This window comes from Saccostrea echinata, unplaced genomic scaffold (assembly GCF_033153115.1).
Source record: "Saccostrea echinata isolate AGI-Se365-2 ecotype Australia unplaced genomic scaffold, CSIRO_AGI_Sech_v1 ptg000016l, whole genome shotgun sequence".
NCBI lineage: Eukaryota > Metazoa > Mollusca > Bivalvia > Ostreida > Ostreidae > Saccostrea > Saccostrea echinata.
This window is the reverse complement of record NW_026889765.1, coordinates 22,078,658-22,091,419: the sequence shown is the minus strand read 5'-3', so window position 1 is coordinate 22,091,419 and position 12,762 is coordinate 22,078,658. Positions and strand designations below refer to the sequence as shown.

The 12,762-nt window shown below is 31.6% G+C and overlaps 1 protein-coding gene across 1 annotated transcript in view; it reads right to left on the bottom strand.

Moving 5' to 3' along the window:
- The window catches only part of LOC133189014 (2-amino-3-carboxymuconate-6-semialdehyde decarboxylase-like), a 37,899-nt gene extending 36,372 nt beyond the window's left edge, over window positions 1-1,527 (bottom strand). Inside the window, exon 1 of the mRNA XM_061324459.1 lies at window positions 1,433-1,527. Within this exon, the coding sequence (XP_061180443.1) occupies window positions 1,433-1,489 (57 nt within the window). The 5' untranslated portion in view covers window positions 1,490-1,527. The remainder of the gene's footprint in view (window positions 1-1,432) is intronic.
- Between the last annotated feature and the right edge of the window lie 11,235 nt (window positions 1,528-12,762).

Here is a 12,762-nt window from a genome sequence, read left to right as displayed (position 1 = left end):
ACATCATGATATACTAATAGAGACTAAAATACCGGCATTTAGAACATTATTATAAATTCTGGAAATAATTGTTTGTTCAAACTTTTTAATTAAAATTGTCGTGATCAGTAAAAATTGACGTAAAACAGTAAACCAATGGCATCCTAGCATCCAAATGTGCTTTAATATGTTGACGGGGCAACCGTAAGAGTGAGCGCAGATGGGTATTAATTATTTTATACCTATTCAGTTTTAACTATGATCCGCCTCTTCAAACCGCACAAGACATTTGGAATATTGTCTAGAATGTGATATCACATGACTTCGTTTCTTATATATAGTTACATTACCAAAAGGATCGAAGTTTGAACAGTGCTAAATTAAACAAAGAACATTGAATCAACAAAACTTTATCTCTAATATCAATTAAATCAAGGAGAGTTTATTATTTGATGAACTTTTGTTGTTAACGTGAGAATGTAGTTAGCAGTGAGATGCATTCGCGTTGCATTGTGGGTACAAAGTTACTGCGGAAAAATTTCTATTGAATGTGCAGTAGTCCAAATTTTCTCCTCGCCCAGGCATTGTCATTAGAGCTCTCAGTCACAAGCCTAGCTTTGCACCACTCACTGCACTCGCTTTTAATATATAAATAAAAATAAAAAAAGAGAAGTTAATGTTTTCACAATATAATTCTTAGAAAATTTAAGGAAATTCATTTGAAATCATAGTAAAAATTTTGGGTAAAATATCAATTATCATATTATCATGATATTTTTGGAAAAAATCATGAAATATCGTAATACAGAATTTTTGGCAATATCCATTCCTAAAATCAAGGCCCTCTGAGATAGATGTGTGTTTTTTAATGATATATTTTGCCCCAATTGCAAAGAGGCAAATGAGCCCTTGTGGTTGTATGCATGTGGTCATACGTTACAATGAAATCTAAAAGAAATGAGTTAACTTAATTAAACACAAGCTGCATCTGTACAATGAAATGATACCAAGGACCTATATATATATATATATATATATATATATATATATATATATATATATATATATATATATATATATATATATATATATATATTATATATATATATATATAGAGAGAGAGAGAGAGAGAGAGAGAGAGAGCTCCCTGATGATCTACAATCTGGTACAGAACTTCTGTCAGAAGTCGTCGATCAGAGTTCCAGTAAAAACCCAACATGGAAATTATCTCTTTTGTTAAATAACAGTTTCAAGCTTTTTGTGTCCTGTTTAATCAACAAATTATGCTTTGAAATTTGCATTCTCACTAATGAAAATGCACTTAGTGACTAAGTATAGACCTACTGCATGTATTCTCTATTGAGAAGTTGATGGCTCGTTTTATACTCCCCCTCAAGTTAAAATTATTAAACATTTCCCAAAATATTCCATGCTGTCATTCCGTTGATCTTACCTGCTTGAGGTCTGGCCAGTTCTCAGGTAAAACATGACTATGAATGTCTATCTTCATTTTGGCAGCGCGGACCACTGTGCTTATATTTAGGTGAAGGTCGTTGTTTCTGTTGACCAATCATATTACGAGATATCGTAGGCGAGGCATTTAATCACAGAACTGAAAGTACTGCCGGTGTAACGACGAAAAGAAAGAATATTTACTGGGGATCATTTGTTTATACGTAGAAATTTTTCTCCCTGGTCAATATTCTACGTAGAAAAATGACCTTCTTTTTTGTAGAAATTATGGCCTTAGGATCATTTTTCTCCATGTGGATTGTAGAAAAATGACCCTGTTGAACAGTTGAATAATGACCCGGTGTCAGTTTTTGATGCAAGAAAAAAAAAACTGCATGGTAAAAATTCTTTTTAGGCAAATACACAGGGGTTAAATCACACAGCCTTATGATATGAAGTGTTCATTTCTAAAAGCTTTAAAGTTTAAATGACAAAATTAAAAGGTTATACTATACAGTTATGGAATGGGTATGAGGGAAATAGCAAATTTATGGTTCCCCGAGGAAGGAAACTAATAGTTTCTTGCCGAGGGGAACCATAAATTTGATATTTCCCGAGTACCCATTCCATAACTGTTTTATTATACCGAAACAAACAAAGGAGATTTATTAACTAGAGACTTAGACATTTTTAAAACAATATAGAGGCATTTATATATATAAATAATCAAAAATGCACGTGATTCCAATTTTGTTAAATATATAATGCATCAATACGGAAAAAATAAAATTGTTAAAAAAAATAATAATTTCACTGACATTTCGAAGGATTATCGTTGTCCTATTTTTGCTTAGAAATTCCAGTATGATTTTGACATCGCATGTCGAAATGTTTTGACGTCATAGTTACTGCTAATAACATTACGTCACGGACTCGAGATTCCTTGAACGCTCCGCCCACTGTTCATTTTAATTGGTTATAATTAATAATAAATATTCATGAGGGAGTAGTCCCAGGGAGTAGCTCTGATTTTTCAGGGAGTAGTCCTCAGATGAGGGAAATAGTATCTTCTCGGGGAAATAGACAGTTTTATGGTATTAATTTTATACAGAGTAATAAGAGTAGAGGTATAATAATATACTTTACATTAATAATACAAGATGTAATATCCCCATTAAAGGATAGTTAGAATAATCTAAATGTGGACAGGCCATCATTTTAACGATAGAACATTCTATCTAATTAAAGGAAAGCTTAACAAGGCTATAATGATGTTCTATCACTATTAAAGCAGGAAATGGTCGTATATTCTTTGATTTGTTTTATCACATTTAATTAAATAAGTTTCCACAGTTGTAATTATTTTTAAAAAAATCAAGATCATTTTCTTAGCCCGTGTAAGAAAGAGACACTTATAAATAAAAAAAATGTACAGCTTTCATAAACGTATAGCTTCCATAATTGTAATCCTCTTTGATTTTACTTAAGAAATAATGTATCATTTTTAAACATCTATCGGGATATACGGGTTGGTCACGAGATCAAATTCCATAGAGCCCGAAGGGCTTTATGGTAAATTTGATCTAGTACCAACCCGTAATTATATCCAGATAGGTGTTTAAAAATGATACATTATTACTTATATTTACATTTATGACTTATTCATATTTTATATTTCCCTGATTATAATCTTTAACTCGTGAAATGTTTTATTTTTTAAACTCAACGGCACGCATTTGATCCATTGATTGTGCGTCGACCCTTTATGACGTCACTGAGAAATTACGTCGAACGTTTATGACGCGAGGAACCCGTGTTTATACGGATATAGATATGCGTTGCTTTTAATAGTGTTATATAAAAGAAAACATTGGCAAATGTAAATATTCTGGGATAATAACGTGCAACAAATAAAAATATAGTCTTCCTTTTTTCTTTAGAAGTCATAAGAAAGGTTAACGTTTTGGAACCCTACCCAAATAAATTTGAATGAAAAAAATGGAAGACTGATTAAAAAAAAATCGATCTCGTAAATATCTTTGATTTTCTATGAATAAAGTCTCAGACTTCTTCTCATAAAAATATAGGGAAGATTTGTGAAAAATTAAAATAACACAGAACTAAATCAACATGGCTCTGACCTTCGATATCAGGGCCATAAAAAGTGATTAGCTCAAAATCTTTACCAATGTCTTAATTTTGTCGTATATTCATTAGTGTCAATTAACAAAGTCTTTAACAAAATGAGGCTTTTTACATAAAAAAAAATGATTGCTTAAAAAAAGAGGTGTTTGGTGTACCAAGAATCGACACAAGTTTATACAAGGTCCCCTTTCTAGTTACATTTAAAAAAAAATTACCAATAGAAAAAACAGAATGTTGCATTATGAAAAAAAGGCTTCTCAGTCAAATTTACATATTTTTCTCCTGAGTATGATTGGCAATATTAGCACATTTGAAGTTGCGTACGTGTGCAAAAAATATAGAAATGTACAAAAAAAGTATTGTAACACATTGTGTTAGAATCAAGTACCATGCGAGATTCATATAAAGCGTATCTTTAGTGGCGAGTTTTCAAGTGGTTACGGGGTTGTAACCCACTCTTTATATTTACTAGTAGCATATAGGAAAGAAATCCCTTTTGGCCATGTACATCTTTCCTATAAACAAATGAAGCGTTCTTGCATGCTGTCTGAAACGAGGTTTAAAAATATAAGAGGGTTTTTAGGATAAAAGTATAAAGAAATCTTTCCTTTCACCGAAAATCCTCTTATAAGGATTTTATTTACATAATGCATATGTGCATTGTAATGCAGGTTGTTTTAAATTCATTAAGATTTACAAATTTTATCTCTTTAACGTTACATGACTTGAGGAGGGCGGTATGCGCGACAGAGGCAATGTTGTAACAATTTTTAAGGTCAGACGATACGTTCCTCAAATATCTGTTACGTATATCTTCGTAATGTATGAAAAATATTCAAAGTTTTAATTACATTCTGATTTCTATACCAGTTTCTAATTGTCCTTAAAAAATCCAAACACAAAAAAATTTGATATTTGCAAATTATTTTTTTTCCAAATGGATTATATAAGAAAAACTACCCTCTGGTATCTTGCATAAATGCCTGGTAAGGTACCTCAATTTTTTGTGAACAAACATGTTAAAGTAGCAATACTTTAATGACAAAATCTTGAAAAAAATTATATATTATTGAGGAACGTATCGTCTGTCCTTAAGCACACAATTTTGAATGGCTCTCTTTTTTTTTTATTGAAAGGCTCTTCTGCTTAATGGATTGATTGTAATTTTCCCAGAAGCATGGCTAAGACCTGTTATAAGGTGAACATTTACTCAAATTACACTGATGGCCCAACGGTAAATCATTTAACACTGTCCATTCAAAAGCTATGGTTTGTAGAGTAGAACCATGCAACAAGTCAAGGTTACATGTGGGTTTTATTAACAGTACGCATTTGAATAAAGCAGCAAACGAACATTCATATGCAATGAGAAAATATGACATACCGGGTAATGCGTAGAACAACGAGGGGGTCATGATGCATATGCATTTTGGCTAACATTCAACCCAATGACACGATATCTGAACTGGACAAAAATTATAAAAATATAAAATATAAATAAACTGAATGCATGCAAGGCAAACGGAAAGTGAATGTCAAACCCATATTACATACTTGATCGAATAAAGAATAATTTATAGGCCTCCTCTATGCATGTGGATAATTAAGATACATGTTATTTTCATAACGGTACATCAAATAATAAATAATATCTAATTGGGATTTCAAGCTGACATATCATCTTCCTTGCATGTTAGTAAACATATAAGTATTGTTCTTCAAGCATATAAAATTCTTCTTCATTAAATACGCAAACAAACAACGCAATGATCTAATTGTGAACTGGGAAGCAGTGTTTTCTGTTGTGTGAAGTTATCGCCCGTATAATTTTAAATTGCATTCATTTTTTGCATGAATAAACATTTCTGCTAAATCCATTTTAAAGTAAAAAGATCAAGAATAAACATTTTATAATTTATTTTAAATAACGATAAAAATTTTCTCTTTGTTTTAGAAAAAGTATTTTCCCCATTATTTTTTATTGTAAAAACTATGAAACATATATGTATCAGGCATATATATAATTTATTTTAGAAGGCAAAAGTGTTACTGAGGCAGACGGAAAAGAAAAAAATAAAGAGAGAGGGAGAGAGTGGGGAGAGATAGAGAGAAAGAGATAGGGAGAGGGGAGGGGGTAGAGGAAAGAGAGATGGAGAGATTGAGTGGGGAGAGATAGACAGAGAGAGTGAGTAGAGACAGTGAGCGAATAGTAAAAGGGGAGTGGACAGAGAGAATGAGTGGAGAGAGAGTGACTGGGGAGAGCGAGCGAAAGGGGAGTGGGGAGAAAGAGAGAGAGATTGGAAAGGGAGTGAGTCAGTGGAAAGAGAGAGAGAGAGAGGTGAGTGGGTCGGGGAGAGAGGAGGAGAGTGTGACCGAATGAGTCGGTGGAGAGAGAGAGAGAGTGTGTGAGTGAGGAGGGAAAGTGATTGACAGTGAGGAGGGGAGAGAGAGAAGGTTGAGAGAGAGTGGTGTGACATGTTAAGGTATTTAATGTATAATGAAGGGATTTTGAATCATAAAGAATTGTAGTTGAAAATGCATTGCTAGATAACGATGAAAAAGAAATGAACCAAATTCACATGACTGATAACATATAAGAAACTGGTCATTTTGCACTTTAAAAGTTTTTGAAGAGTTATCTGCCCTTGATGCAAAGAATTTTTTTTTTTAATTTCGTCAAAATATCTGCGGTAATTGATTAATTTTATTTCATATTTTAATAGAGAGAGTGTGTGTATGCATATTTTCACCAAGAGCTTTTTATGAAATTCAAATTACTTTTTACAATAACACATGCATTGTCCATAGACTTCAATGTAAAATTCAAAGTGCAATTAATTTGACAATAATCAAATTTTTCTGATTTTCTTTCATGGAGTATTTTTATTTCATAACACTTTCAAAATGATACCACAATTACAAATATAGGACCATTCATTTATTAGATACAAAATTGGTCGTTATACATTGAATATCTTAAAGTTATGTCAGTAGTTTTTGCGTATAAAGCTGGGCTGACTTTTTTTTTGCATTTTTGATTTTGTAAATTTTGCTTTTCTGGTATGGGTACTTCAAAATTTACTCTTATTTTGACCCGCTTGATATCATACTTGTATATTTCTTCTAATTGTATAAAACGAGATATTTAACTTGAATGTGTTGCAAGTTAACTTGAATGTGTTAATTGTGTTGCAACTTACCAATCAGTTCTCTACATGTTTTTCAGTATCTATATATAGAGACGCGCAATTCACAAGTTCGCATTTTATTGAACGATATATAACGACTAGCGGATTCCAGTAAAAGTTCTTCCAAACCTCTTTCTTTACTCCTCACTAAAATATAAACAGCAGTGAAGGAGAAACTTCAGGAGTACTGAGCAACAATATAATTGAGAAGTTGTGTAAATCAGAATTGGATACTTAAAAATTACAAGGAACTTTTGGAAAAATTTAAAATCACAGAAATTTTTACCATAATAACATAAAAACGTACGAGTTTTCAACTCTATATATAACCATTCCCAGCGATAGATTAAAGTCCAGGTTTTTTGACATTATTGACAGCTGCTTTTTCAATAAAAATGGAACTTGAAAATTTATTTACTTTGTCATTGGTCATTTACAAAAATGACTTTGTTCAAAAACATTCTGATTGTACACACAAGTACTCTGAAGATGATATTAAAAAGATACTTGAGTTTCTGATTGACTGTATCTGTGCGGTTTTTGGACACCAGGGCTTCCAACAATCTTTCGGAATTCCCATGGGTACCAATTGCGCCCCGTTATAAGCAGACTTAATTTAGTATTCATATGAGGCAGAATTTATTCAATAATCATATACATGAGAAGAAAACACTTGCTGTGGCCTTCAAATCGACATTTAGATATATCGACGAAATATTATCAATTAACAATTAGTTATTTCCATTCATATGTCGACACGATATATACCAGTGAGCTTGAAATTAAAGATGCCATAAAGTCTGACGCATCTATTTCATACCTCGATATTTTAATAGAGAAAGACATTAATGGTAACCTAACAACAAAGCTTCATGATAAACGTGATGACTTTAACTTTTCAATCGTCAACTTCCCTTTCTTATGCAGCAATATACTCTTATCAGCTGTATACGGAGTTAACATCTCTCAGTTGCTTCGTTACGCAAGAGCATGCTCTACGTATGAACAATTTCTAAAACTAGCCAATAAGGTAAGTTATTGACAAACAAGTTGATGAAACAAGAATATCAAAAGTCTCGTTCAAAGTCATCATTTCGTAAGTTCTACGGTCGATACATTGACCTTGTGAGCAAAAAGAATCTATCATTAAGTCAAATGCTGACTGACATTTTTCATACTAATTGTTAAGCCATTATTAACACACTGATTTGTCGATTGAATTTTCTGTTATTTCCCTGTGTGTGTGACCGGATAGCAGGAATGCTCACTTCTCCATGCCACCTGATACCACCTTTGATGTTTAAGAGGTCTTTGTTTGCTCTGCTCCTGATTTTTATTGTTTGAATAGACTTTTGAGCTTGAATACTGTTCTTTATCACCATATTTTATGATATGAATTATTTCCTATGTATGGCATGCGGGGATCTAGATGGGCTTCGGTTTTTAAGGTCCCAGCCGAAAGACCATTGACTTTCAATGCCAAAGGAATACTCACTTTCTAGATGTATTTAAAAATATCTCGGTTTGGCACGGCACCAGAAAAATTGGACAATCAAACGCTGAGCTCCCATGGCGTACGAACCTATCTCCCCTAGACACTAGGCTACTGTGATCAGTGCCGCAGTCATTAAGAACTAATTAAGGTGCAATGATATCAAATTTTTAAAAACAGCCATCCAATAAATGCGGGTTCGTGACAACGTTTTAGGGGGGTATTTGGAAAAACAAGAAGTTAGAATAAGCTAGAAAATAAAACATTTAAAAAAATATGGTTCTGATATTCCTCCAATCGCATAATTTCTCATAATAAACAAAATGACAAACTTCTAGACTTTACATTTGTAGACTTGTGAATTGTCTTTAATTGTGTTCTCGGCAATGTAGATAGCAGAAAACATGTAGAGGAATGAAAGGATAACTTACAACACATGCAAGTTTAATGTCTTGTTTACTACAAGTAGACGAAGTGTACAAGTATGATATTAAGCGGGGCAAAATTACAGTGAATTCTGAAGTATGTTCGCAATTACATGCTAAAATTAATTAGAATTACCTACTTACATGAGTAGACTTACTAATTGTTTCTGTCTTATCGATAACGCCAAAGCGCACTGTGCACACGTTAAAGCGCCTATGGATACTTTTCCAGTCATAAATCATCTCTGATTTTAAAATCCGAAGCATTTTGACATTAATATTAAGGAAGAAAGGAGTAAATTTTCAGTTTGAAAACTAAGATTAATTTTCTAATGCACATGTAACAATCAAGGAATAAATATTTTCTATATATTCATAAAAACTGGACATTTCATTGAGAAAAGAAAAAATTAACTCAAAATTAAGTTTTTTTTTAAATTTACAAATATTAACATTATCTATAACTATTATGGAGTGTATGAGAATTCACATGTACTTTCTGAAATCCAAAAGCAAGAAAGACTCATTGATGAAACTTCTAAAATAGAGTACTTAAAATTCATCAATAATTATATATCTTTATAGATAAAAAGCGCTGACATGATCTTCTCAATCAGAAAAGATAAAAAGTGTGAAGTATACAATCAAAATAAGCTGAAAATGTGAATCGATGTATTGTTTGCCTCTACACATGCACATGCACATATCCAAGTTAATAGAAATGAAATAAATAAAAACCAAGGGCGGATCCCCCCAACCCACCCCTTTGATTTTTTAAATTATATTTTTTTATTAGTATCATATTTTTTATTCATTTTTGCACATTTTCATGATTTTGTTTCTTTAACTTGTATGTGCTCTTAATTTACATGCACGTTACATTCGGAGAACAGGCACTTATCAATACGACTGATTCGAAAAAAAATAATCATATGGAAAAAGTCTGAGCCTACTACTTATAACCCACACCCCCTCCATTCACCCTATCCCCACCCCCGTTTCCACTAAATATGATTTTCGAGTTTAGACAATTATTTTTTTCCTTGTATTTTTATTTTGCTTGTCCAAAAACTATGAATAAATAAATAAAAAAAAAAAATAAAAACATTGAACTGCGTCACCCTCGTTCTGAAATTTCTGGATCCGCCCCCTGAAGCGAATAGAGTAAGACTACTTTGAATAAAAGAAGGAAATTATAAAGGTATTACTCAAAACAATACTAGAAGCCAAATATGATAAATGTACCTTTGTTATTAGATACATGTACATACGTACATTGTACAGGTATAGTTAAGGCGATGCAGTTCATGACCTCTAATTTTATGTTTGTCAAAAGGTGATAGAATCAGGAATGTGTTATAACTGAAAGACATGGCATGAATAAAGTATATTTTCTTATATTAATGTGTATTTCACATCAATTTAGTACTTGAAAAACGGGGGGGGGGGGGGATAGTCTTGCTAATTTCTGAATAAAATTATTTTTGCTTCAACATGTTCAATAGTCTCGGATTTGTTAAGAGTTTCTAATCTTCAGTAACTACTTAAATACTAGATACATACATACATACATACATACATACATACATACATACATATACATATATATATATATATATATATATATATATATATATATATATATATATATATATATATATATATATATATATATTGTTGTTTTTCTTCAATAGATATAGATTTTCTGAACATCAGAAACTATATATATTGCTATCTTCAATTAAAGAGATCAAAAGGTAAAAAAAAGAAAAGAATATTTCTAATTTAGAGCCCCAAAGAGAAAAAAAATATGAATTAAGTACAATTATGATGGATAGTATAACAATATTAGTACATGACATTGCTCATTTTAAAAATGATCCTAAAACGTGATATTTCATGGTTTTGAGGTAACGCTATTAGAAGAACTTACATTACGCGTGATCCCTGGAATCTACACAATTCATCGGTTATAATAGCAGCTAAAAACTATCGGATCGGGTTAAATTCTAATAAGTAATTGCCAAACATTGTACACGTATATTTCATATGAAAGAACAGACAAAAAATGGCCAAAATTTAAATTATAAGGAAAAAGTCTCGAAGAAAAGAGAATGACACATTGCATATTTGAAAAAAAAAAATTGACTTGGCATGACTTATTGAGATACTGAAATGAGTGATTGACATGGAATTTAAATACATGTTGTAAGTATTACAATAAAATAGCTTCTATTCTATAAACAATTAAATACGAGTAAATATTGCATACATTTTAAAATATCTAGACCGTAAAAAAGAACACGGATAAGCCTTTGCTTACAACAACTTTTCTTTAACAAGAAATGTTTTTTGGGAGGTGGGGTAAGGGTATTCTTGAAGACTTTAACGCATCTCCAATTTATAGCCACGAAATAAAAGAGGAAATAAAAAAGGAATTAATAGATATAGATATAGATATATATATATATATATATATATATATATATATATATATATATATATATATATATATATATATATATATATATTTGTAATTTGATTGAAACACAACAGTACTGTGAGCACTGCACTCACAAATAAACCCCTGCTCCCATATGATTATATTGGCAAAGTCCATGTTTTGCTATGGGAGACCAGAAATACGTGTCCAATCAAAAAGTGAAAAAGGATTTGCACAGGTGCACCATGTAACAAGGATTCTGTGAAAGTCTCATTAAATTTTATTGAGTGGTATAAGAGGAGTTGTGAATAAAAGATGGGTACCCCAAAGCGTAACGGACGAAAGGACAGATGTACAGCTAAACGGTCGGACGTACACCCCAATCACTATATTAGTACCCCCCCCCCCCGGACTTTTAAGCGGGGGTATAAATACATGTACAAACGAACCTTAGCCTTCAATTTTAAAACTTTGAATGATATCTCAATTCTGACAAGTAAGTCCAGACAGAACTGAGAAAACAACAGTGTATTCTCAGTCTTTTTTGGTGTAATTATCGTGGGTGTCAGATTGATGGTGGTATTATGTATATGAGTAGATAGACAGTAATATAAGAAGTAAAACTCCATGATCAAAACATATTAACAAAAACTAAGAAAGACGAACTTCTTAAAAACTTAAGAAAACATATATGGCATATGCTGAAAAGTTGTCATTCTCTGTCTATGTTTTATAGCGAAATAACAATAAATGTCAAAATCGGAAGTGTAATAATTATAAGAAAATATGATATGGAAGTGTCCCCACTGTGTGCTGACAAGACGAGGATGTAGTTTGTCCTTATAAATACCCCCGTTTCCTATGCATTTATTGGAAGGTGAAAGTCTGCGACTCTAGACGTACAGAAAGGTAAGAAAGATATTGTCATTTAGATTCAATTGTTTAAAAAGAATCCCATTGATTAATTTAAACATTTTTTCATGATTACAATTTCTCTTGGTTAAGATCACAGTTTGAATAGTTAATATAATTATATCACATTATGAAAAGAAAAAAAATCTGTTTCATAGATATATATATATATATTTACAACTATTAAATATTATCTCCTTTATTTCTTATGAAAACCATTGCCGTTTATCAGTCAGTAAACACCGCTAAGCCTATCACATCCACAGATTTTATTGAGCAGTGGCTGCTCCATCAATGAAACGTACAGTGACGTACATATCAATAATACACTATTTCATCCACTAAATCCTACTTCAAATCATTATTTGTACAGATATAAATATAAACAATAAAAAGTCTTTCTTTGTTTGTAAGTAAGGGAGTTAACGTTGCAGCTATTGCAGGAAAAAAAAAACACGGATTATGCATGTTTTCTACAACAGCTGCAACATCAATTCCCGTACTAGATACCAAAGAAAGCATTTCATTGTTTAAATAACAGTATTGAAGACCTCCTTTTCATTTTTTTTTCTAACAAAGATATGCGTAGAAAGAATTTTTTGATAAAATTTTGTTTTGCTATTATTAAAGATTGAAATGTATGGTAAAATATTTGTTTGATGGAGTTTGCTATATATGTCTGAATTGTTGTAAACAAGCATGTTTTGAAGCTCCATATGCCATTTT